The sequence below is a fragment of the Phocoena phocoena genome, chromosome 16 (genome assembly GCF_963924675.1).
Source record: "Phocoena phocoena chromosome 16, mPhoPho1.1, whole genome shotgun sequence".
Lineage (NCBI taxonomy): Eukaryota > Metazoa > Chordata > Mammalia > Artiodactyla > Phocoenidae > Phocoena > Phocoena phocoena.
The window spans coordinates 62,228,069-62,255,967 of record NC_089234.1 but is presented as its reverse complement, the minus strand read 5'-3'; the positions used below and the strand labels follow the sequence as shown (position 1 = coordinate 62,255,967).

Here is a 27,899-nt window from a genome sequence, read left to right as displayed (position 1 = left end):
GAATGGAATGGAAGCTTTTGTCACCCAAAGAGACCCATCATAATTTCACTAATATTCATATATGTTATTTACAATATTTTTTAAAGTATGAAGTTTGTATATTTCATTGATATCATCTCAACTCTACAGAAAAATATTTCAGATTCCGTTACCTTGCTTCCAATTTCACACACATCAATTGGGTCATTGTCACCACAGCAGCCGGTGTGTTCATCATTGTGTCTTGGGTCTTCCCAAGTCTAAAAAAAAAAAATAAGATACAGTATATCATTCCTGTATATGCTAATGACAAAGTGGATCATGTTGGCATTAAAAGATAACATCCCATGATCTTTCTGCAAAAATATGAATCTTCAGCTATTTATTCTCATTAAAAAGATCTTTTTTAAAAATAATTCTTTATTCACATCTAAGAATCTTAACTACACACAATAATCTTAACTAAATGCTGGGCTCCTATTAAGTGCATAATGCAGAACTAAATTTAATCTTTAAAATGGATAATGATACTATTTTAAACAAACAAAACCCAACTATCTAATAAGTGAGACAATATGCAAACACAAATGTAGAGCCAGATGTTCACTTAAAAAATATAGTAAAAGAAAACTGCTTTGATGAACTTTTAGTACTTACTATCTTCTACTAACCAGATTTTCTTTAAAATAAATCTCCAAGCAGAGATGGGTAGGTGATAATATTAAGATGGAAATGACGTGTGCTGGTGGCAAAAATGTCATTGCTGACCAGGAGCCAAGAATAAAAAGTTTAATCAGGATTTGCTGAAGCTTTAAATTGCTGGGTTTCTTCCCTGCTAAACTGCAAGACAGAGTCCTTGCAGAGCAGCTCACAGAAGAAGTGATGGCCTGTGCCTGCCAGGAAGTTCAGTTTAAAGTGTAGCTGTTGTTTTGGTTCTTTTCCCTCCCAATCCGGAACATATTTCTTGGATTTGTTTGCCTACTCGGCTGGAGTAAAGGCAGAGAGATAAAAGTAAAGGGGGAAAAGGAAGACTGGACCCAACAAAGCCAAATCCAACCTACAGAAGTGTAAGTATTTCAGCAATGTGTTCCCAGAGGGATGATATTTCAAGGCTAAATAGTGAATCAACTGAAGCACAAGGTGAAGTGCTGTAACGAAAGCAAACGACTTTGTGACTACCTAGTAAGCTGGATGGGTTTGACCTATGTTTTAGTAACTTACAGATCGTTTCACAGTAGATTCCACTTAATAGACTTAATGGTTAATAAAAACAAACCATTTATCAACAGGAAGAAAATAAATTGAATATTTCATTTAAAGATCCTAAGTGCCACAGCATTAGCTTAACCAAACCAGAATTAAATATACGTTATTTACTCATTGTAGACATGATTCTAGTGATTCTTCATTCAAATATTAAATAAGAGTCTACTACACACTGGTATTGTGCTGGGGATAAATTGGTAAACAATGCAGATGTCCCCCCTCCTCAAAGTTTTGACTGTTTAGGAAACAGAATCCCATTATTACTTTACCACAAATAGCTTGGCACAAAGAAAGTAATCAGGACTATAGAGATACAAGTCAGCAGCTGTGAGAACTTACATGTGCCAGGTACTAAGTGCTTTATTCCTCAAATAGACACACAAGCTATGTACTAGGAATATCCCAGGAGAAAATATTAACGTCTCAGGGAGGAAGGAGCAGAGGCAAGTTAGATAAGCTTTCGTAGACAGTTTAGATTTATTTTCAGTTTTAGTGAGGGCCACTGGTAGGTTTTAAGCAGGGACATGATAATGAATCTGATTTAAGCTTTAGAAGGCTGCAACTGGGACTTCCCTGGCAGTCCAGTGGTTAAGACTTTGCCTCCCAACGCAGGGGGTGCGGGTTCGATGGGGGAGTTAAGATCCCACAGGCCTCCCGGCCAAAAAACCAAAACATAAAACAGAAGGAATATTGTAACAAATTCAATAAAGACTTTTAAAATGGTCCACATCAAAAAAAATCCAAAAAAAAAAGTAAGTGGCAGACTTGGAATTTGCGCCCTCATCTGTGTGGTGCCATAAGATCAGTGCTTTTAAGCACTAGTCTACATGGCCTCTCTCAATAGATATGCCACTCGTTCTGTAAAGAAAGAATTTGTGTAGTTTATAACCAGTCCATATAAAAAAATATTTCAGAAAAGAACAAACTTTCAAATGTGAATTCAAACATTGTAAATATTTACCTTTTAGTTCATCTTGAAAATAAGTTATTTAAGGAAGTATTAAAATGAGTTAATTACCCCTTATGTTTTTATAATCTACTATAGCAAAACTTTTTGAAGGTGTTTAAATCTTTTTTACTAACAGTAGTAGGTTAAATTTTTGTAAGCTAAGAAGTACATTTCTAGCAAGTGCACAGAGACATACCTGAGGGATGGCACCATAGTTCCAGATATATCCTTTATAAGGGAACAAATTTGCAACATAACGGAGTTTTCCTTTTTTCACATCTTGTTTAATTGGGTTTAAAGGATCCTTTGTAGCAATCTGAAATAAAAAATTTCAAATCATTGTATATTTGTATGTGAAATACTATTCAAATAGGGATTTAAGGAAATGAATTATGAAATGCACTAGTTCCACTTTAATGATATATTTTTACCCCTAACACTTTTATAATTTGAAATAAGTTTCTCCATAATCAGCCTTTAAGTGGAAAACATTTGAGATATACAGGAACTATCACAAAGGGAAAAAGAACATTTACTAATTCCAGAAAGCAAAAATTAGCTGGAATAAATCCTAACATTTGAGAAAATATCCAACTTCAGCTTTCCTTTAAAACATTTAAAATTATTCAAATATTTGGCTGTCTATTACATGTGAAGTGTTGTTACTGTCAGAAAGCATTATTGACAGAAAAAGTTACAAATATCCATAATGAAAAGTCAAATCTATTAGGTATCATCAGAAAAAAATTAACAGGGACTTCCCTGGTGGCGCAGTGGTTAAGAATCCACCTGCCAATGCAGGGGACGTGGGTTCGAGCCCTGGTCCGGGAAGATCCCACATGCCGCAGAGCAACTAAGCCCGTACTCCACAACTACTGAGCCCTTGTGCCACAACTACTGAAGCCCACGCACCTAGAGCCTGTGCTCTGGAACAGGAGAAGCCACCGCAATGAGAAGCCTGCGCACCGCAACGAAGACCCGACGCAGCCAAAAATAAATAAATAAATAAAAGAATTTTTAAAGAAATAAATTAACAAAATGTGACAAAAATTCCAATAAAATCATTTATGGCTGGAGTGACTGAAGCAAGCCTGTTGATTAATGGACGAGTCAACGATGGAATTAAAGGGAAGAAGACAGAAGAGAAAAAGGTAATTCTAGGCTTTGGGAATGACAGAAGGAAAGTCTGTAGCATATTTGTAAATAGTAAATGGTTGAGTTTAGTTGGAGCACAGAGGGAAGACTGGCAGGCAATGGGAGATACAGCTGGAAAATAGATTGGGACTAGAAAGAGGACAACCTTGGACATTAGTTGTTTAACCCTTGAGCAAATCGGTGCAACTAGATCAAAACTAATATCCAACATCTGACTAGCAAAGGTGAAACATACCTCCATTTTTGCATTCGACCAGCGTGGTACTTCAACCACCATGTGGAACACATCCTGAAAAACACAGAGAAGGTGAGATGGTCACAGGAGTTCATTTATTCTATTACTTCAATGAGTATGCCCCAGTCCTTCCAAAGTTAAACTGTTCATTGTATCAAATCTTTGAAGTCACGGACTTTCAACAAAATGCATCAAAAAGTAAGGCAGACTGATGGATGAAGAGATAAAGCAAATACAGCAAAATAATTGTAGAATCAAAGTAGTGGGTGTAGGATTGTTCACTGTATTTTTCTTTAAAGTTTTTGTTTGTTTTAATAAACATAGTAAATTTTTCATAATAAAATGTTGAGAGGGTGGGGTGGAAAGAATTTTCCTATAAAGTACGGAAACAGTTTTAAACATAGCAGAACTTGTATCTCTGAGGAGGGCCATCTTCAAAGCAACTGTCTCCATAGGCTATGCATATCCTCCAGTGACAGTGCAATTACTCAAAATGTTTTTGGAACTTCTATTTCAGAGGGGGTTTATAAGACAAACCCCAAATCAGAAAATTTATTTGTCATACTTTAGTTTTAGCCTCAAACAAAATCAATCAGCTTGATTACCCACATTATTCTCCCAATTAGGCTGTTTTTAAAAATCAGGTACTCCTCAAAAACACAAGAAGTTTGATACTGAAGATAAAATATTATGTTCCAAAAATATTTTAATCAATGGCAGTTCTATTGTAATTAGTTTACAGCCTTAAATGGACTACTTGAAATTGGATGACATATTAAAAAATTATCAGATGCTTAACTGCTTAAAAACCCAATTAATGAAAAAATCACACGTTGTCATCTCCTTTGCACACCAGAGTCAAATACCAAGTTGAAATACATTTTGTAATTAAAACTGAGCTTTAAATAGTCAGAAAATTATTTTTGCCAAGGAATAAAACTAAGTTCAGTTTTTCAATTTCAAACCTCTACAAAGGGCACACATGAAGCCAACTCTGCCATTACTTTTATAAAATGCAAATTTTAAACAGTTGATTTAAAATGAAAATCACTTAGTTACAAACTTGCTAGAATTACTTCTTTGCTACTTTGCATCAAAAAACAGGTACTGGGCTTCCCTGCTGGAGCAGTGGTTGAGAGTCCGCCTGCCGAGGCAGGGGACATGGGTTCGTGCTCCGGTCCGGGAAGATCCCACATGCCTCAAAGCGACTGGGCCCATGAGCCATGGCTGCTGAGCCTGCGCGTCCGGAGCCTGTGCTCCACAACGGGAGAGGCCACAACAGTGAGAGGCCCGTGTACTGCAAAAAACAAACAAACAAAAAACAGGTACTGATAAGCTATTGAATATAAGGGAATAAGTCAAAGACTTCCAGACAATAATTAGCTTCTTGCTATTTTAGCCAAGCAGAAAGCTCCACAGATTTGCATTCAAGAGGCTAAAATTTCTGTCACTTACTGAGGGAGACTAAAGTATTCCATAGTTTCTGCTCCAAGCCTCCTGACGTCTGCCTACTCTATACAATATAAAAACCACAATGAATGGAGACATTGTTTAAATCCAGGACTGAATAAACTGCTCTATCCCTGTAAGGTCATAACTGGATGGTTTTAGAAAAAGTAACACATTGTTCATGGGTAGGAAACCTCAGTCCCAATCTTCGATTACATTTCATTCTACTCATTGTAAGCGAGACCTGTGTCTATCTAGCACCACCCCTATGCCTCAGGTGTTAAAATGAAAGATCTGCACGTCCAACACCAAGTCAAACTTAAAAGTGTACAGCAGTAATACCCTAAAGGTCCACAAGATAGAGCTGTTACTACATGAAAGATCACCTGAGAAGAGAAAACCAAAGACACTGGCTAGTTTTTTAAAAGAAAATATTACCAAATGAATAAATTGCCTCAAGAAAAAATGTAGCAAATAAAGCTAAAATCAGTGATTCAAAGTTTGGAAACTATACTGAACACTTTAACGGAATTAAATAATAAATACATAGAGATCCTCAAAAACCACATTACCTAATATTACAAACCTACATAATAGGAAAGCAGAAGAAAAGAAGAGAAAGAGAGAAGAAAGAACCATCATTACAGGAAAGAAAACATCTTTCAGGAAAAGACTACTGCAAACAGAAGAACTCCGAAAGCCTGAGGGTTTTGTACTTTTGAGAAATTAGCTGGGCCAAAAATAGCAAGGAGTATCCTGCAAGGAGCCTCAGAGACAATTCATTCATTTTTGCCAACATATATTTACTGAGCACCACTGTTTTGTGCCAGATACTAGCAGTGAACAGAATTAAAGCTCTTTTAACTCCCTAAGAGTTGGATCGCCAAACCAGGTCATTTCAGCTTGCAGGCCTCAGGCTGTAGCCTGGGGTCCACAAAGCTAGGCGAGGGACTAGTCTGTAAAATGAATGTTTAGCATATTTTCAAGTGTATGTAGATACCGTAGTGATTACTGGATCTTTTTAAAAATTAATTAATTATTTTTGGCTGGTTGGGTCTTCGTTGCTGCACGTGGGCGTTCTCTAGGTGTGGCGAGCGGGGGCTACTCTTCACTGTGGTGCGCGGGCTTCTCATGGCGGTGGCTTCTCTTGTTGCGAAGCACGGGCTCTAGAGTGCAGGCTCATTAGTTGTGGTGCACGGGCTTAGTTGCTCCGCAGCATGTGGGATCTTCCTGGACCAGGGCTTGAACCCGTGTCCCCTGCATTGGCAGGCAGATTCTTAACCCCTGTGCCACCGGGGAAGTCCCTGTATCTTTTTTTAAAGCAATGAATGTGTAGTAATTTTGTCACTACTTTCCCCATCAATCATTATCAAAACAGAGGGGTTTTTTTTGATTATTTTGATATTAAAAAGGGCAGACGTTCTTATTCTTTAGAAGGAACTACTAGTAAAGAACAGTTTATTTCTCCTAGACACCATGGCTACAATTCAGCGTGTTGCCACTAGGTACAGAATGATACTTAGGATTTTCAGGGCAACTGACATGAGAATTTCAACCAATCACTCCATTGCTACTAGAAAAAAACACTTTTACTGTTAAAACATTATGCATTCTATTTGGAACTCTTGTGCACTGTTGGTAGGAATGTAAAATGGTATAGCCACTGTGGAAAACAGTATGGTGGTTCCTCAAAAAATTAAAAATAGAATTACCATATGATCCAGCAATTCCACTTCTGGGTATATACCCCCCAAAATTGAAAGCAGGGTCTTGAAGAGATATCTGTACACCCATGTTCATGGAAACAGTATTCAAAATAGCTAAAATGCAGAAGCAACCCAAGTGTCCATCAAAGGATGAATGGATAAGCAAAATGTGGTATGTACATACAATGGAATATTATTCGGCCTTAAAAAGGAAATTCTGACATGTAGTACGACATGGATGAACCTTGAGGACATTATGCTAAGTGAAATAAGCCAGTCACAAAAAGACAAATGACTATATGATTCCACTTACATGAGGGATCTAGAGAAGTCGAATTCATAGCGACAGAAAGCAGAATGGTGGTTGCCAGGGGACTGGGGAATTAATGTTTAATGAGTATGGAATGCAAGTTTTCCAAGATGAAAGGAGCTCTGGAGATGAAGGGTGGTGATGGTTCCACAACAATATGAATGTACTTAATACCTCCAAACTGTATGCTTTAAAATAGAACGGTAAATTTTATGCTTTATGTATTTTACATGAAAAACTGGAAAAAATTATGCATTCTAATATTTCCAATGTTTATGGCATTTAAGAGAATGAGACAAGATTTTAGGAAATTTAGTACTACCTAGTTAAAAATTCATGCCTTTTTTCTCTAATCCTAACTGGTTTAAACTACTACTTAGCTCAATCCTGGATTTAGTGTCTTATTATTCCCATTGTTAGGACTTCTCAGAACTGTTCTCCACTTCTGCTATGCTCTGGATTCTCAATCCCTGCTCTGGCACCAAGCTTTCAGCTCCCTGTTTACAGTTTCAGAGAAAGGAAGGAAGATATTGGTATCCCAAGTAGGATGATGCTGACAAGGCTGTAGGAGGCAGGGGAAAGGCAAAGCATAGCTCTAAACTCTGACTTCCAAAGTCAGAGACATAGCAATCAGTCTGACTTCCCAGATTTACAGTCATTTCAACAGGAAGACAAGAACGTTAATGTTATAGATGTCCAGATTCTAAGGAGATTAGAAACTTAAGTCTAAATCATAGCATTCCACTAATCAAAAAGATTTAAAATAAAATTGTTTTACAGATAGAAGAAATATAACCTATATATTGATCGGGCTTTTAACTTCATTGATGAAACAGGAGTATCACAGTAGTACCGTGATCATAGGTCTCATCTCCAAACTGCTTAGTTTTCTTGTGGATCAAGATAGTAGTCTGACAAGTCATTTACTAATGAATAGGCTATGGCTACTTGGTAGGCTATTATTTCTAATATCATTAAGTACATATACAGGGAACATACTCTTAATTACATCCCATCTCTGAATCTTAGTAGTAAAGTTAAATGTGTCTTTATTGGGAGACTTATGAACACCTCATGACTTATGATCTTTTCCCAACACTGGATCTGAAGCCTAGTGAACATGACTTACTGTATTGCAAAACTGCATAAGTGACTTAAATTAGCATTTAAGTTGACTCTTCATGTGTTTCTCTAGATAACTTCAGAAACCAAGTACAATAAATACCAGACTTACGAAGAAATACAAAATCATCCTGATTTCACCATCCTTTCTTTTATTTTTCCATTTTGCAATAAAATTTGGAGGAAAACAATGGTGGTAGAGAGGATTTTCTTCTAAATTTATCTAGAGATTAGATATAAAGCAAGAGGCTAATAGAAAACAAGGGCAGTTTGCCTTTTTTTTTTTTTTTATCTCTAGAGTATTTTTGGAGAATAAAATTCCTATCAGAAGAGCTCATGTAGTTAGTAAGGAAATGCTCTACTCCCATAAAGGTGCTTTTGTAAAGGTATAGCAGATTTCATCATTTCCAAGAATATTTTTATCCTATTAAGTGCTCACCAAGTAACACTTGGTTTTAAGTTTTGGCTTCAAAGCCAGTTCTGTGATTACAGGATATATTCTAAGTTGTTAAAAGTAAATGGGCTCCTCCTGTGCAGTATCAATGGAATTGTAAATTGGCGCGCCATCATGGACAACAGCATGGCAGTTCCTCAAAACACAAAATATCAATGGAATTGTAAATTGGCGCGCCATCATGGACAACAGCATGGCAGTTCCTCAAAACACAAAATATCAATGGAATTGTAAATTGGCGCGCCATCATGGACAACAGCATGGCAGTTCCTCAAAACACAAAATATCAATGGAATTGTAAATTGGCGCGCCATCAAGGAAAACAGCATGGCGGTTCCTCAAAACACAAAACATCAATGGAATTGTAAACTGGCGCGCCATCATGGAAAACAGCAGGAACTGCCGTTCCTCAAAACACAAATAAGAACTACCATATGATACAGCAATCCCACTTCTGGGTATTTATCCAAAAGAAATTAAATCAGAATCTCTGAGAAATATCTGTACTGCCATGTTCACCGCAGCATTATTCACAATAGCCAAGATACGGAAACAACCTAAGTGGCCATCAATGGATGAGTGGATAAAGAAGACGTGATACATACATACACACACACACACACACACACACACACGCACACGCACACACACACACTGGAATATTCAGGCTTTTTTAAAGAAGAAAAAAGGAAACCCTGCCATTTGTGACAACACGGATGAATGTGGAAGATATTATGCTAAGTGAAATAAGTCAGACAGAGAAAGACAAATACTACATAAACTCACTTGTATGTGGAATCTAAAACAGTTGAACTTATAGAAACAGAAAGTAGAAAAATGGTTGCCAAAGGCTGGACGGGTGGGAGATATGAGGGGATGTTGATCAAAGGGTACAAACTTTCAGTTATAAGTGATAAGTTCTGGAAACCTAATGTACAGTATGGCTCTATGGAAGTTGCTAAGAGAGTAGTTCTTAAGTGTTCTCACCGTACACACAACCAAAATAAATAGGTGAGGTGATAGAGGTTAACTAACGTGATTAGTGGGATCATTTCACAATGTATACATATATCAAAACATCACACTGAACACCTTAAATACAATGACTATTTGTCAATCATACCTTAATAAAGCTGAAAAATAAATTTTTAAAAAAATTTTAAGGAAAAAATAAATGGGCTCCTGACTTCTTTCAGTGACAAGTGACAAATGTCTATTGGAGAAGCTGACACAGAAGAAATATGATGATCGAAGTTCACACTGTGTGCTTCTTATTCATTTAGAATTATAACTTCACAAAGGAAAACATGATTTATACCAACCCCCGAAAAAATTGCTCAACAAATTGTTGAGCAGGGGAGATAGTTAAAAAACAAACACCTTTCAGTAATGCTCATTTGTTTTCCAATCACACAGATGTTCTACTCATAGCAGTTTCAACAAACTATTGTATTTGGTAATGCATACTGCCATATGCCACATACACAGAAAGTAATAAAACTTAATTGACACGTCATAACTAAGAATAAGCTCCTATTTTTTCCCCTCAGATGAGCTTTAAGATGACTCAACTTTGAAAACAGATATTCTAACCATAATCTGTTTACTTTCTTATCTTTATAAAATCAAGCAAGAGTCTGCATTTCCAGCTGTCAACATCTTCTATGATCTGCAATGACTAAGAATTTTCACCATAGAACCTTTTCCAAGAAAAATGCACACTTACACCAAACTGCAATTTCAGACAGAACTCGGAACCTCAGAAACCCATCGATGAGTATTCCAGGGTCTCAGGGCCACCAAGAATTCCTGGACTAGAAGACTTTATAGCTTTCCCGAATGAAGGAAGTTCTTACTCATTTCCCTTGAATTCTACGCGTAAAAAAAAAAAAAATTAAGCAAGCCTTTTATTCTGCTTTTTTTCTTTGTAAATATCAAAGAGATAGTTACTGTAGAAAATTTGGAAAATATCAAAAAGCACAAAGTAAAATCCACCACCTTTATCATTCGAGGCAGTGTGGCTCAGTGGCTAACACCACAGGTTCTGAACAAGAATGCCTGGGTCTGAATCCTGCCACTACCGCTTATGAATTCTAGTTGGTAATCCTGGACAATTAAGTTACTGAAAGAACCCAGCTCACAGACTGAAATAATGGCTAAAGGAGAAAATCCACATAAGGGCTTTAGCATAGTGCTAAATGTAATCTAAAACACCCACTAAGACCCATAGTGCTCAGAGGTAAAGCAACTTGCTCAATATGGCAAAGCCAGTTAGTGGTAAAACCAGGACTAAAACCAAGGTTTCTTACTTCCAGTTCAGTGATCTTTATACAGCAGAGCTCCGAAAGGCTCCAGACATAACCAGTCATTGTGGTTAACATCATCATCCTATTGTGGGGTTTTGGGGTTTTTTTTTTGGTTTTTGTATATTGAGAATATAAGCCAGGCATTGTGACTGCACATTACATGCATATTTAATCAACACAACTTTTTTTTGTAGTCAAAGCTATCCAAAAAAACTTTTGTCCTTTTACTTTGTGTGTGTGTGTGTGTGTGTGTGTGTGTGTGTGTGTGTGGTACGCAGGCCTCTCACCGCTGCGGCCCCTGCCGCTGTGGAGCACAGGCTCCGGACGCGCAGGCCCAGCGGCCACGGCCCACGGGCCTAGCCGCTCCGCAGCACGCGGGATCCCCCTGGACTGGGGAACGAACCCGTGTCCCCTGCATCGGCAGGCGGACTCCCAACCACTGCGCCACCAGGGAAGCCCTTTTAACTTTTTTTTTGATTGAAGTATAACTGACTTAAAATATTATACAAGTTTCAGCTGTACCACATCGTGATTTGATACTTCTATACATTACAGAATCATCACTACAGTAAGTCGTTACCATCTGTCACCATACAAAGTTACTACAATATTGACTATACTCCCCACGCTGTACACTACATCCCCATGACTTATTTTATAACTGGAAGATTTACCTCCTCTTAATCTCCCACACCTATTTCCCTCATCCCCGCCTCTGGCAACCACCAGTCTGTTTCTGTTTTGTTAAGTTTGTTTTACAACTTTATCTTGTGACAAAATTGTTAAACCACAGATATTATGGTTAGAATATCTGTTTTCAAAATTTAGTCACCTTAAAGCTCATCTGAAGGGAAAAAATAGGAGTTTATTCTTAGTTATGACATGCCAATTAAGTCTGTTATCAGTTTTCATCTATGCTGCCAGTTCTAACTTTGGTTTGGAAAACATAAAACAAAACCCCAACCATTCTATATACATATAAAGTTGGAGAAGACCAACAGTATTTAAATGATTAATTTGGTGACATTTTTTTAAGTTCCATTTATAGAACTATCTACCAAAAGAAACAGAAAATTCAAAACAAAGCAAACCCTGTAGGGAAGTGAGTACTGCCGACCCTTGAACACAGGTATGAACTGTGTGGGTCCACTTATATGTGGATTTTTTTCAATAGTAAATACTACAGAACTACACAATCTGTCGGTTGAATCTCCAGATACGGAGGAATCTCAGATACAGGAGGCCAACTATAAATTATACGCTAGTCAGTGCCCCTAACCCCGGCATTGTTCAAGGTTCAACTATAATTTTAAAAGCATCCACTTGGGTGGCCTATCTCCTCTAAAAGTTTCAGGTACAGTAAGATAGTATCTTTAAAAATTTAAGAATGATACACAACTGCCAAAGATATCCTATTCAGTTTCTGAAGCACCCACCTATTTGACTAGTAGCTTGACTTTTTTTTAGAGGAGAAAAGTTCTATATTTATATATTCTCCCAACAGTCAGCTGAAAAACATTATAGAAGCCTATATTGTTAGAACTAGTATTTAACATGGAAGTTTAAGATATAGAATAGAAAATACCAAACTTCTAAAATGAGAACGTCAAGTCATGATACTTGAGTACTCTAAGATTTAGATAAAGCTTTTAATCTACCCAGTGTTTCACACTGTTTATGCCGATTATGTTCTGGATTGTTAAATTTTCTGTTATCTCAGAAGTTTTATGTCAGAAGACGCTTTGAGCTACAGGTGTTTTTATATTTGATTCCAAAATAGACCCAAAGCAAAGAACAACCCTACAATATACATACATCCAGTGAGTCCTTGCCTTTGCCTTCTTTTACCCAGTGGATTTGGAAATAACCCAAGTAGGGTATCTGAGTCACAAGGATTTCCAGAACTGGCTGGCTGGATTACCTAATGACACATATACTGAATCAAATGCTGTCCACGTTGAAAGGTCCTGCTGTGGAGTAGAATATAAGCCTTTGGGCATTTTTTCCTTATAGAGCTCAGTTGTGTTAAAGGCACATTCCCTCATTATCACCCCTCAAATGACTGACCATATTAGGGATAAAGTCGATGGCTACCCACACAAAAATGTATTTACATAAACTTAATCACACTGAAAAAATTTTTTTTCAAAAACCATACTCTTCTGTAACCAACAGAATTAATCAGATCTTTTGTTTAGGCTAGAATCCAAAATAGGTTATGTGTACCACACCCTTATTTGTGCTTTGTATAAACTAAACTTCCTTAGAAACAAAACAAAAAGAACTCTTTCCTGCCTCTGAGGCAGGAATCTGAAGTGCTGAAGTTCACTGAGGTCTGGACCACTGGTGAAATCCAGAGTCTTTGCAAGAGCTTGTACTTGTGAGCCAGCCCAATGTGGTACAAAAGGCAGATTCTTCATTTGAGTAATCCCAGACTACAGATACAGCCAGTCCTGTAAAAAACTTCAAGGAGTTGCAGAGTGACCTGAGTGAAGATGTTTTACACAACACCAAAATGTAGTCTCAGCTTCCTATTTGAGGGTAACTTGCAGCAGCAACAAGACTAGGCACCATAACTGCTATGATTCTTCTGGTCCTTGGCTAGAATATTGTCCAATAACTTAAGGCTATGGTCTGAATGTTTGTGTCCCTCCAAAACTCATATGTTGGAATCCTAACCCTCAAAGGTGATGGTATAGTAGGTGGGACTTTTAGGAAATGCTTAAGACATGAGGGTGGAACCCTCATAAATGGGACGAGTGCCTTATAAAAGAGGCTCCAGGGAGATTGCTAGCCCCTTCCACCACATAAGGAAACAGCTAGAAGTCTGCGACCAGAAGAGGGCTCTTACCCAACCATGCTGGGACCCTGATCTCAGAGTTCCAGCCTCCAGAACTGTAAGCAGTACATTTCTGCTGTTTATAAGCTACCCAGTCTATAGTATTTTGTTATAGCAGCCCAAACAGGCTAAGACACTTATGAACGCAAAGAAACCCAGCTACAGGTTAAGAAAATGTTCCTTTCCCTAGTACATCTGTATGCCAAGGTACCATCAGTAAACTTAGGGTCATCATTTTATACCTCTTCATTATTCAAAATGGTCTGAGATGTTACTGCAAAGTACTTTGATATACATACTAATTATACAACAGCTAATTTAAGCCAACCAAATGATGCCAATTCAAGAGGAAGGAAGGATTCTGCAGTTCTTGTCAACTCCCAGGGAATCAGATGTAACAAATTAAAAGTTTCTGAATAAATACAGCTTTGAGAATCCCACAGGAGAACACATGCCAATTAGAGGTCTCTCCTGTAACTGTGGGACATAACTGCCCTTGGGCTGTTTGCTCCACTGTCTCCAGCTAGAGCCCAGGTCAGGCAGGCTGCTCAGAAGCAACACTCAGGTTAGATTTTCTGCCAGTGTCCAAGTGTCAGTGCAGAACTGTAAGAATCTTCCTGGTAGAAGTACATGAATTTATCTATTTATGATAGTCAAGCACAGAAAAAAAGTAAGACTCAGCACACACAAGGATAAAATTTCATCTTTATTATTCTAGACATGCACTGGAATGTGATATTCACATGTATTATGTATTGACATCTAGCTAAGGAAGATCAATAACCTATGAAGCTTTTATGACTCAAAAAGATTTGCACTCAGTGTGGATCCTTCTTGGTTGAATGAAAAAAAATTTTAAGGTATAAAAAAGGATCAGACATTTGTCCTTGTGTCAGTTCCTAAATACAGCACAAACTTCTCTTATTGGGAGGGAGGCTAAAACAAGCAATGGCTTTTTAAAAAAACAGCTATTTAAATTTGCACAAACAATGCATGCTCTTTGTAAAACAAAATAGGAAATATAAAAAGGCAAAAGTGAAAATAAAAACAAAAAGAGTTACCAGCAATTCTGGTGATTTTTTTTTTTAATCAAGGCAGCTTTAAAACATTTGTTTCTGTTCCTCTACTCCTTCTCCAAATTATAGTTGCTTCTTCTAACCAAATAATCTAGATTTAAGACTGTCTCCTTATTTAGTCAATGCACCTTTAACTCACAGCACAATGAGGCATTTTAAGCACTCGTTAAGACATATAAGAAAATCCATACGTGGAACTAACTGATCTGAGCAATGAGACTACAGTCAGAGAAGGATGTCTTACCTTATCTGCATAAATTGGAATATCATGAAATGGAGATATATATTGTCCTCTTTCATTTTCTGCAAAATTAATTAGAAAAAGTTATTGCTTTTATTGGTTAATTATATTTCCAGATGCATGAAGTACACATTTTTTAAGACTTTTTTTTTTTGGGGGGCTTCCCTGGTGGCGCAGTGGTTGAGGGTCCGCCTGCCGATGCAGGGGACGCGGGTTCGTGACCCGGTCCGGGAGGATCCCACATGCTGCGGAGCGGCTGGGCCCGTGAGCCATGGCCGCTGAGCCTGTGCGTCCGGAGCCTGTGCTCCGCAACGGGAGAGGCCACAGCAGTGAGAGGCCCACGTACCACAAAAAAAAAAAAAAAAAAAAAAAAAAAAAGACTTTTTTTTAAGAGAATTTTTAGGCTTACAATAAAATTGAGAAGGTACCAAGATTTCCCACATACTCTCTCTCTTCCCATTATCAACACCACTCACCAGATTTTATTCCCACCCCAGAAAAACTGGCTATATACTTCACCTTCCTGACTGCTCCAAGATGAGGTTAGGTTTTCATCCTACATGTTCCTTAGGGGTCTAAAAGGTACTAACCTCTATGGTGAGGGTGGGGACTGCCTTACAAGCCTTTGTATCACAGAGCCTAGCTAGCAGTGCGTGGTATACAAAAAGCAATCAAATTGTTTGATTTTATACCGGTTAACAGTTAACAGAGCTAATGAAATACTTGGGCTCTGGGAGAAGGCAGGGGACCAATTTGCCAAATTATAAACCGTGTTGCTTTAAATGGTGTTCCAGGGAGACAGAGCCATCTTAGATTAGGATTTTTCTTAAGGATAATCTAGCTGTAACAGCACTTTCACAGGTAATTTCTGTATTCTAGAGACCTAACTACCATATCCAAAAAGTAATTTTAAAACTTCCTTAATATTCTTTAGAAAACCTTAAGGGTCAGTCCACATTGCATCCCTTCATGATTAAAAATCAAAGTGGAGGGCTTCCCTGGTGGTGCAGTGGTTGAGAGTCCGCCTGCCGATGCAGGGGACACGGGTTTGTGCCCCGGTCCGGGAAGATCCCACATGCCGTGGAGCGGCTGGGCCCGTGAGCCATGGCCGCTGAGCCTGTGCGTCCAGAGCCTCTTCTCCGCAACGGGAGAGGCCACGACAGTGAGAGGCCCGCGTACCACAAAAAAATTAAAAAAATAAAAGTGGAGGGAATTCCCTGGCAGTCCAGTGGTTAGGACTCTGTGCTCTCACTGTGAAGGGGCCGGGTTCGATTCCTGGTTGGGGAACTAAGATCCTGCACGCCGCATGGCGTGGCCAAAAAAAAAAAAAAGGACAAAACTCAAAGTGCAATAGGCAAAATTGATCTGTGACCATCCCCAATGGCATACTGGTCCCTTCAGTGTCAATAGTGACTTGCGATCCAACCCACCATCAGTTTTAAAGAGACTGGCAAATGTAACATTATAGAGGTAAAAATCTTCTCCTATTAAGGATATTAAGAAATCTATGATTTTTTAAATTAAAATTATATAGTACTCACTACCAATACATAATCTAAGTAAAAACTGTATTTGTTCTGCAAATATAGCTTGAAAACAATTACCCTAATCATCCCCCCCACCTACAAACTAGAGGGTCACCTCTCTAAATCCCTCCTGCAGAGAAATTCTGGAGCCAACAACAACTCCAGAAGAACAGTTCAGGGAACTATTTGTCAAAAGTTCCTGCACTGCCCTCGTTGCTGAATTCTGAAATTAAATAAAATGGGTGGAAGAGGTCCCACACGTCACTGGATTTTACATGGCAATCTAAACTTTAGTTGTGTAACTTTATAGTTCACTTTCCTTTTCCTCTCACACCAGGCTATTTTTTGCTAGGAGCTTTGTTCTTTCAGTATTACCATTCATCCCCTCCTCCTCGCTCTCTACTGCCCTTCATACACTGGAACTCATAGAATTCAAGACACCTGCCTATTTCCTTGGGAACAAAATTGTAAAGAAGTTAAAATAGAAACGCCTCCGTTATCTCTAATAATCTTTTGGGGGCGGGGGGGGCGGAGGGGGGAGGTGGTAAGAGGATAAAGATAAACCCGAGGTAGCTTTCCCCCATCTACAAGGCTAAAGGTGGTGCACCAAGGAAAGCAGCGCCTGCGGCCTCCTCGGCTCTAAACGCAGACTTAGAGGGAGGTACCCCTTAGACGCGATCCGCTGCACAGGGGCCAAAATTTGGCACTTTCTTACTCATGCTTCCCAGATTGACGTCACCTGTTTGGAGGGGAACAGATTTCTGTCTCACAAGGCGTTTTCCCAGCATCAGTGCTACTGGAAAGCACGCGTCAGGTAGGCAGGAGCGCTACTGGGGCCCCAGAGGGATGGATCCAATCCTCCACTGATCGCTCCAGACCTGGGCCTCAGCTTCCCCGTCTGTCGGACGGGGGCCTGTACTTGACCCCGCTACGTGCCCACAATCTGAGCTATAGTGGAGGAATTAAGGTCTTAGGGAGTCACCACCATCACCTCCTCCCCCTCGCCACGCCGTTCCTCCAAACTGAATAATCCTCTTACGGGGATTAGTTTACCCCCAGACACCTTTTCTAGGGTGACTCAGTGGTTTCCTTTTCCCGTCAGACACTGCCCGAGCCGGACACCTGCAAAACTAGCCTGGCCCAGGTTCAGGTCCAATCGAGCATGTGAAAGAGGAACGCCGACCCACGCCGTCCTGGCCGCGAGCGGGACGTGTGAAATGAGAGGGCCAGGCCCGCCCAGGCCCCCAGGACCGGCCCGAGGAGCCCGGCCGGCGCCCGGGACAAGGTGCCGAGCGCGGGCCGCAGCCGCCAGGGCGGGAGGGGAGGCGAGGCCCAGGAATGAATGGGCGGGCGGGCAGGGAGGGGCCGCGGGCCTCCGACACTCACTGAGGAAGACTCGGTACTCGAGGGTGAAGGGCGCGGCGCGCTCCTCGCTGCTGAAGCCGCTCATGATGCCGGAGACCAGCCGCCGCTGCCGCCGCTGCTACAAAGCCTCTAGCCAGCACGCGACGCCGACTGACAAGGAGTAAGCTCTGCGCCTGCGCACTGCCGTGACTGGACCGGCTAGCAGGGCGGGGAGCAGCCTTTAACGCTGCTGGCGCTCTCGAGCCCACGCCGCGCGCAGGCGCACTCCGTAGGGCCCGCGAGTCCCAGTGCCCCAGCCCCGCCCCCTCGGGCCGCGCCTCCGCGGACCTCCCCTCAGCTCCCAGGCCGGGCCACGTGGCTGGCGGCAGGCTCTGGCTGAGTGATCCGTCTGGGCTGGCGGGCTTTGGGGCACTGACGGAGGTTGTTAACACGTTCTCAGCTTCGACCGGCTAAGAATTGACCGTCGACCTTTCGCCTCTCACGCACACTGGAAATTCACCTTTGACTCACACACCCTTCTCCGCAGAGTAATTCCTTATCTCAAAAGACGTTTAGGAGTCAGCTGCTTTACCTGGCAATCCCTGCCAAGCAGTCTTAAAGGTGAGCGGTTTTCTGATCCTTTTAAGCAAAGTTAAGACATATTACTGACACCTGTAATGGCTACCAGCTGGGTAGCAGCTCCATCACTTTCTAGTGTATGACATGGAGCAAACTGCTGTTAACCTCTGTGACTCAGTTTCTCACCTGGGAAATGGAGATGTTAATAGTAACGATTTCAGGGGTTGCTGGGATGATGAACTGAGTTGATACACGTCAAGAGCTGGAGGAAGAGCCTGGCTTGTTGTAAGCGCTCGGAAAGTGTAAATTGTTATTTTCACTCTCCCCAGTGGAGGATTCAGTCTGCTCCCCGGCTTGCCCAACCCTCCCCACGTCCCCTAGGACTTCAGATGGAAGCAGTGGGATAGTCCAGGCGTGAGCTCAGAGTCCGCTGAGGACATTTCCTCAGGTGCAAGCTCCTTGAAACTTGTTTTTATACCACTGTTTCATGGTGTCAGGCCAGACCCCAAAAGCTAAAGTCAGTTGAGGTTGTGGGCAGATATTTGCATCACTTACTTCCCCAGTTGTATGTGGGTTTTTTTTTTTTTTTTTTACTGTATATTTCAGAATCCTCAAATTAGGCAATTATTGTTCACCAATTTGATTACAAAATTATTTCGAAGAATGCCTAGTTTCATTTAAAAATTTTGATGGGCTGGCCTTCTTTAAATGATCTTGATTTTCTAGAGCATTAAAGATAATGTGCCTCTATGACATTTTGACTTAAACTTTTTTTTTCTAAATCAATATCTATTATATAAAATGAGGTGCTCCCTGTAGTAAATGAAAACGTAGTAAGATAATTTTCCAGTTAGTGTTCCTCCCTTATCTCCAGCCAGACTCCCATTAATCTTCAGAAGGTCATGACTCACTGACCTTTTGAACGCTACACCACACATCTTTACTGTAGTTAGAACACAAGGGCAGGAAAACAAAATAGTAGAGCAGTAGTTCAGTCAGTAATGCAACGCATTACTGAAAGCTAAGGGAATCTGCAGAGTGAACACTAAGTAGGCTCATGTTCAGAGAGTTTCTTAAAAGGATGCTCTTCCGACTGAACTGTGCCGTCAATTTTCTACCTTTGAGCAGATGGAGCTAGTTTTCTGGGAAAACCCCAGAATCTCATCTGTGATGACTTGTGAACAGACAGAAATGATGCAATAGTGTGCCACACGCACTTTCCCTTTTGCTTCCTGCCAGGTCAGAGCAAGCATATAAAGTCTTGCTGACCTCTGGACTTGCATGCTAGCTCTTGTATTGAATGTATTCAGAGAGCCAATCAGTACCAACTCCAGTAAAAAGCCAAGCCCTGCCTTAGCTGGGGCAGAAGTCAGTGCTTTGTAACTTTCCCTTGCAGGCAAGGTTGGTGAACCCCACAGGCCCTTTGGACCTTGTTCTCTTTCTCATGTCTCCCGGGGGCCTAGCACAGTACCTGGCCTAGAGTAGGTGTTTAATGACTCTTTGCTGGACCAACAGATAGAGGAATTAATGAAAAAGAGGGCAAAAATACCTTCTTAAGTATAACAGTTTGACAAAGGATGAACCCAACTGTTCTCAAACGTTGTCTTTCTTGCTCTGTGACCAAACCAGTGGCCCTTTTCAGTCCACATCCTTTTTGCTGTGGTTGACCCTGTTAGGCACTTCCAATTTCCTGATGCACTCTCTCTTCCTTGGCTTGTGACTACATGTCCTTCTGACATCCCTCCTACTTCTCTGGCCACTTATTTCTCATTTTCCCCTTTAGCCTTCTCTGCATCCCTTCATCTTTATTTTTTCTTCTTTTTTCTGGCCGCACCGCACTAGTATGTGGGATCTTAGTTCCCCGACCAGGGATCAAACCCACGCCCCCTGCAGTGGAAGCTTGGAGTCCTAACCACTGGACCGCCAAGGAAGTCCCATTCATCCCTTCATCTTGATCGTCACTGTCTTTCTAACATCTCATGTTCTCTCTCTCTAGAGATACCCGCTCCCTAGGTTACCTTATGTATATATTTGGTGTCAACTACCACCTCTAGGTCCTATAACAGGAAAACTTTCAAATGTGTAACTGTGTTTTATTTAACACTTGTGACTATTGTCTGTGCTAGGTGGTAGGGATGTAGTGCTTTGAAAGACATGGTTTGGGCCCTCACAGAACTTATAGTTTGAAGGGAAGACAATCTTCAGCAAATACGTCCAAAAAGTTTGGCTAAGTAGAGGGAGTTCCCTGGTGGCCTAGTGGTTGGGATTCCAGGCTTTCACTGCCACAGCCTGGGTTCAATCCCTGGTCGAGGAACTGAGATCCCACAAGCTGTGGGGTGCTGCCCAAAAAATGGTTTGGATAAGTAGAGTGATAAGGGAAGTACAAGGCATTGCCTTGTGGGAGCAGAGAACCTCTCCAAGGAAGTGACCCTTAATCTGTGACCTGAAAGATGACAAGGAGTTAATAAAGCAAAAGGGACAAGGTAGAAGCCAGAAAGAGACTATGAAGAGATGTGGTCAGAGTTAAATGGTGGAGGGCCTTGGAAGGCATGACATGGGGGTTGAACTTTTTCCAAAAGAGAAATGAAAAACCTAGAAGGGGTTTTTAGCAGGAAAGTGACATGTCAGAATTGCTACTAAAGTGGCTCTGTCAGCAGCTTGAAGCCTGGATTGAATTTTAGCAAGAACAGAGGCAGGGAGAACAATGAGAAGGCTGCTGCAGTGGCCCAGGTAAAAGATGATGGTGGTGCCCTGGACTTGGGTGGCAAAAGAGATGAGTGATTACAGAGCTATGTTCAAGGTAGAATCAATGGAATTGATCATTGGCTGGACAGAGTGGAAGATGAGGAAGATGGATTTGAGGATGATTTCTAAGGTTTCTGGCTACGACAACTGGTTGAATGGTGTGTCGTTTACTGAGATAGTTTGGTTAGGATGGAGGGTAAGCAAAATGATGGCTTTAGTTTTGAATATTATAGCAAACACTGCTAGTTGCCTGCCCAGTAACCATATTACCTCCTCCTTTCTAAGAGAATCCTAAATTTGTTCAGGAATCTACTCCTCTATACATACATTTGCTTCAGAGCAGCCAGCCCCTCCACTGTCTTCAAGGAATGCATTTCATTTTATTATTCTTTTTATTGAAATATAGTTGATTTACAATGTTGTATTAGTTTCAGGTTTACAGCAAAGTGATTCAGTTATACATATATATCTGTCTATTCTTTTTCAGCTTCTTTCCCCTTATAGATTATTACAAAATATTCCTCGTGCTATACAGTAAGTCCTTGTTGGTTATTTTATATATAGTAGAGTGTATATGTTAATCCCAAACTCCTAACTTATCCCTCCGCCCTCCCCCTGCAAAGGAATGCATTTTAAATAAGCTAAGACAATCATGGCTGTCGGTATTTGTCTCAGGCATGCAAATGTGATACAATTCTGTCCAGTGGGATGAAGGGAAGGCTGCCCAGTGTTTCCAGAAAAGGTTTTATCTTATAAGGAGAGTATACTCCTGAATGTTTGTTGTTTGAAGCCACAGAAATTTTAGAGGTTGTTATAGCAGCGTAATCTAGCCAAAGTCCGGCTAACGCAAATAACTGAAATTGCTGCGGCCCTCTTATGAGGCATTAACCACCAAGAGAGTTTGCCTGAGACAGAACCAAGCTGACATGCAGAAATTAGCAAAACCAATTATGGAAAGAACTTGAATTCTTAAGATATCTTTGAGCTATTGACTTAACCAAGCCTGCAGTTACTTTTCCTCTGAATCTCTTACTGCATTAGATAACAAATTTCATAGAGTTTAAACCAGTTAAATTGGGTATTTCTGTTACTTGAAGTCAAAATATCTTGGCTAAAATAGACTAATAGCCTGAAAAAGGAATGAAATCCTAACACATGCTACAGCAGAGGGGAAGACAGAGGGCAGTGGGGAGTGATTATTCCTCTAACGGAGAGTGATTTAACACCACCACTGGCTATGTGACAGATAAGCTAATTTGCCCAAATCACCAAGCTTGGGTTTTTCCACGCACATTCATTTGGTTGCTTGCACGTGACAACAGCAGCATTTGTTGGTTATGGGATTCAAAGGCCTGCGCATTGCAGTTACTAAGAGAACACAAACAGCTCAAGGTGGGACCTGACAGCCAGTTCAGCAGCTTTCACCTCATCAATGACCACAAGGCAGAGGAGTCCAAAGGATGATTTCTTTCAGCCCATGGCTGCCACGAAGGCTTGATGCTTGATGTGGTATTGGATCAGACTAAATGCACATCATTTACTTAAACTGCTGGTATTCCTTCCATCTCAGATCTGTGGAAGCCACTGAATGTGATGGAAATGTGGTCCTACAGCTAAAACAGCAGTCTGGAGCCTGTGGCTGGCTGGTTTTATTTTTAGGATTAAAGGGGATCTCCATCAAGCCTCTTTCTTTTATTCTGAACCTCAGTTTCCCAAATATAGGAAGGAGAATTCACAGCAGCTTGAGGGAGTGGCAAAAATCTGGGCTTCCTGGTCAGACACGCCAAGATTTGAGTCAGCTTCAGCACCATCTAGTATGTGACCTTCGGTAAGTTACTTAACTCTTTGAGACTTGGTTTTTCCATCTATAATATTGGAATAATAAGAAATACCTGTTTATGTAATTACTTCATTCATTCAACAGACATATATTATTGGGTGTCTCCTACGTACGAGGCAGTGCCCTAGATCTGAGTCCACAAAAGTGAGTGAAATAGACATAGCTCCTGTTCTCTTGGAGCTTATGCTCTGTTGTGAGAAATAAATAACAGACACAAAGCACTTAGTACTGTGCCACTGTGCCTGGCTTTTAACAAGCACTCAGTAAATGTTTTGAGTTGACCAGAAATGTAATTATTGAAATTCAGTACCATTTTGATGTGCATGACCTCCTTTCTCAGGCTCCCTCTCCTATCGCAGGGCCTTTGCACATGATATTCTCTGTCTGGGTTGTTCTTTCCTCAGCTATTCACATGCTCCCTCTCTCACTTCATTCATATCTATATTCAAATCTCGCCTCCTCAGAGAGGCCATTCCCAATCACTTCTTAAAATAGCCCTCCATCCCTACCACATTCTACCCACAGGATCCTTTCAAAGGATCTGTCTTGCTTTAAACCCATTCTTGATGGGTTTAAAAATCCTCTGTTAGTGATAAATTCCTATTAGATTCAGGGCAAATTTTTGTACTAAAGTCTCTACAATGTAATCATATCATAGAATTACATTTCAATATAATCATATTTCTAAAGATAGGTTTCAAAACACTTTAAATAAAATAAGAATGACCAGGACTTCCCTGGTGGTGCAGTGGTTAAGAATCCGCCTGCCAATGCAGGGAACACGGGTTCAAGCCCTGGTCTGTGAGGATCCCACGTGCCACGGAGCGGCTGAGCTCGTGCGCCACAACTAGTGAAGCCCACGTGACTGGAGCCCATGCTCCGCAACAAGGAGGGGCCACTGCAATGAGGCCCGCGCACTGCAATGAAGAGTGGCCCCCACTCGCCGCAACTGGAGAAAGCCCATGCACAGCAATGAAGACCCAATGCAGCCATAAATAAATAAATAAATAAATAAAATAAGAATGACCAATAAGCGTATGAAAAGATGCCCGGAATCCCTAGTCATCAGGAAAGTTTTTTATTTTTTTAAATTTTTATTTATTTTTGGCTGCGTTGGGTCTTCATTGCTGTGCGCGGGCTTTCCTCTAGTTGCAGCGAGCGGGGGCTGCTCTTCATTGCGGTTGCTCGGTTGCTCGGGCTTCTCATTGCGGTGGCTTCTCTTGTTGTGGAGCACAGGCTCTAGGCGTGGGCTTCAGTAGTCGTGGCACGCAGGCTCAGTAGTTGTGGCTCGCGGGCTCTAGAGCGCAGGCTCAGTAGTTGTGGCTCACGGGCTTAGCTGCTCTGCGGCATGTGGGATCCTCCCGGACCAGGGCTCGAACCCACGTCCCCTGCATTGGCAGGCGGATTCTTAACCACTGCACCACCAGGGAAGTCCCAGGAAAGTTTTTCAAACACTGATTCTATTAAGTGTTGGCAAGAACAGCTAGAATTCTCATACACTGCTGATGGGAATGCAAAAAGGCACAGCAACGTTGGAAAACACTTCAGCAGTTTCTTGCATAGTTAAACTATACACTTACAACCCAGCCAACCCACTCCTAGGTATTTACCCAAGAGAACTGAAAACATATATACATATAAAGACATATATGAATGTTCATAGCAGCATTATTCATAATTCACAAAAACTGGTAACAACCTAAATGTCTATCAACTGATGAATGGACAAATAAAAGATCATATAGCCATACAATGGAATACTACTCAGCAATAAAAAGGAACAAACTACTGATTCATGCTGCAACATGGATGAAACTCAAAAGCATTATTCTGAGTGAAAGAAGTCAGACTCAGAAAGCTACACAGCATATTGTTCCAAGCATCTGACCTTCCAAAATCAGATGAGTAGTTACCTGGGGCAGGGAGGTGGGGAGAGGGTTGACTACAAATTGGCACAAGGGAATTTGGGGGGGATGCTGGAAGTATCTTGATTGTAGTGGTGATTACACAACTGTATACAATAGCTAAAACTCATCAAAATGTACAGTTAAGATGGGTGAATTTTATTGTATGCAAATTATGCCTTAATAAAGCTGTTATAAAATTTTAAAACATATATATGCATAGAAAATGATTCCATACTTATCTCTTGTGGTGGGATTTGGGTGCTTTTTATTTTCTTCTCTTTCCTTATCTAAATTTTGTAAAATTTCCACAATGGAGTATTTGTGTAGAGAGAGAAAAACACCAACAATAAAATGCCAGAAACATAAATAACTGGCTTGTTCAACGAGAAGTCTGTTGCTGATTCCACATTGTGTGCTTGCAGTGAAGCCCATTTGGGTCACCTCCTTCTCATCTATCTTTCCTCAGTGGCACTTCTGAGGGCTGAGCTGAGGAAACAGATGCAAAAAGGTACAGAGCTTAATAGCAATGCTTTGTCCATCCAGCTCTCAGTTTGGCTGTCACCTGGATTTTTGGATGAATACACAGAAGACTAATGATAGGGGGGCTGTCATCCTAGTTGCCAACTCTGTCCTCTATTCCAACCTAAGTCAACTCATGTGTCCTCCAGGCCCCAAGAGAAAGTCCTCGGCAGAGGGCTGGGCAGATTATGGTTTTCGGGGTCCAGGCCGGGCATCTGCCTCCAGCTCACGTTGGTCTGTTGAGTGCTGCATGGTCTTGGTCAAGTCAAGAGGCCATTCCTCAGTGGAGACCCACGATTAGAATGATCGCTCATGCTGCAAACGGCAGGACAGGACGCGGAGTCCCTTCTAGAGCTTCGCTGGGGTGGGGACGCTCAGGGTCAACAGGCCTCTGGCCGTTTTCCCCTATCACACATCCAGTTCATTTCCAAACGTGCTGCCTATGAAAGGGCAATCACATTAGGCGACCCAACCAGCTTGTAGGCAAAGGATGGCACATGGGGTGAAATCCATATTGCTTGCCCTTGTGTGCCTTGGGGTAACTGGACAAGGCCCCTGACAGGGCCCAGGTGTTTGCTGGGTCACAGGATTCCAGCCAGGATAATAAACCTACACTTATAAAAATACCTTCGTAAAATATGACCTCATGGAGGGAGCATACAATTTTCTAGCTACTCTAGTCAAGAAGTAAAGCCCAACAGAAGCTCAGAGCAGATGGGGTGGACACAGGGGAATGAGACAAATCATAGCTTTCCTTGAGCCTCGGCTTCATCACCCATAAATGCCGAGTTGGGAAAGATCCTGGGTCCCAACCTGCAGCATCTGTCCTCAGGGCTCACACACACCCTATCTTCAGGAGCTACTTCCAATATCTTGAAACTCCACACATTATTCACAATAGTCAAAATGAGGAAGCAACCCAAATGTCCATCGATGGATGAATGGATGACCGGCATATACATATAATGGAATATTATCCAGCCTTTGAGAGGAAGGAAATTATGCACCTACTACGATATGGATGAACCTTGAAGACATTACGCTAAGTGAAACAAGCCAATCACAAAAGAACAAATCCTGTATGATTTCACCTGCATGAGGTACCTAGGGTAATCAAATTCACTGAGACAAAGTACAATGGTGGTTACCAGGGGCAGGGAGGAATGGGGAGTTATTGTTTAATGGGTACAGAATTGCAGTTTGGGATGTTAAAAAAAATTCTGGAAACGGATAGTGGTGATGGTTACACAGCAATGCAAAGGCACTTAACGCCACTGAACTGTACACTTAAAAACGGTTACATGGTAACTTTTATGTTGTATATATTTTGCCACATACACAAAAAAACAGACATTCCACAGGTACCCACAAGGCCTCACCCCTCATGAAAGCATCAAGTCATGCCTGATTCAAATCAAATCTGAACCAGCAGGCATAGCCTTTGACAGATTTTTTTTAAAGAAATAACCGTAACAGCAAATATATGAATTATGGCCTAGTGCAGAGATTTTTGGTTTTGTTTTTTGTTTTGGCAGGCCCAATCTTTCAAAGCATGGCCCTAAAACAAAGGGGCCTTGATAGAAGTTTGGCTTGGGTGAGTGCCCTGGTCTCCCCCCAGCTGTAAAGGCTGTGATTTTGTGGTTGGGGAGACCATGCTAAGGGAGAAACACACACCAGAGGAGAGACCAGACAGTGTCTCCCAACAGATTCCCCCCTGCCACAGGGACAAGCATTTGGGTTTAAGAGGGCCCTTTCTCTGGTCTATTTTTAGAGCCTGGAGTCAGAGTTCTTTACAGCAAGCAGCCAGGAATCCTCTGGCCTATGTGACACAGAACACTGATACAGCACCAGAAATGGGGCCCACACATGCACTACCTAATGAGGGACAGGATGGCACACCCTTTCCTAAGACCCTCATCCATCACTCCCAGACACCTTGACCAGGGTGGGGTCATGATGGATCTTGGCAGCCTGCTCAGTACATGAGTCATAGAGAGCGTACACAGAACAGCTCAGGCCAGATATTACAAGAGTAGATACAATAGACTCTCATTTCCCAGACCAGGAGCTTGAGGGTGGGGATTCTGGTTCTGTGAGCATTCTGGTTCACCATCAGGCAAAAAGTCTTTGTGGGAATTTCCAGCTCTCCTCCCCAATCCACCTTCCTTGAAAAGAAGGAAGGGGCGTGGGAAGAAACCAGAAGACAAATTCTAACCCAAACCCTGCCCCTCTGTGGCTCGTGACCTTGGTCCCTTTGAGCCTCAGTTACTTTGTAAAACAGCAACATCTCCTTCAGCCTCATTTGTATGGATCAGATGAGACTGTCTGGCGACATGCTTGGAGAACACACTG

The 27,899-nt window shown here is 41.3% G+C and overlaps 1 protein-coding gene across 1 annotated transcript in view; it reads right to left on the bottom strand.

The window, feature by feature from the left end:
- Positions 1 to 18,173, bottom strand: part of PPA1 (inorganic pyrophosphatase 1) — a 37,415-nt gene extending 19,242 nt beyond the window's left edge. Inside the window, exons 1-5 of the mRNA XM_065893868.1 lie at positions 18,000 to 18,173; positions 15,091 to 15,149; positions 3,585 to 3,638; positions 2,391 to 2,510; positions 153 to 239 (exon numbers count right to left, since the gene is read on the bottom strand). Of these exons, the coding sequence (XP_065749940.1) occupies positions 153 to 239; positions 2,391 to 2,510; positions 3,585 to 3,638; positions 15,091 to 15,149; positions 18,000 to 18,063 (384 nt within the window). The 5' untranslated portion in view covers positions 18,064 to 18,173. The remainder of the gene's footprint in view (positions 1 to 152; positions 240 to 2,390; positions 2,511 to 3,584; positions 3,639 to 15,090; positions 15,150 to 17,999) is intronic.
- Between the last annotated feature and the right edge of the window lie 9,726 nt (positions 18,174 to 27,899).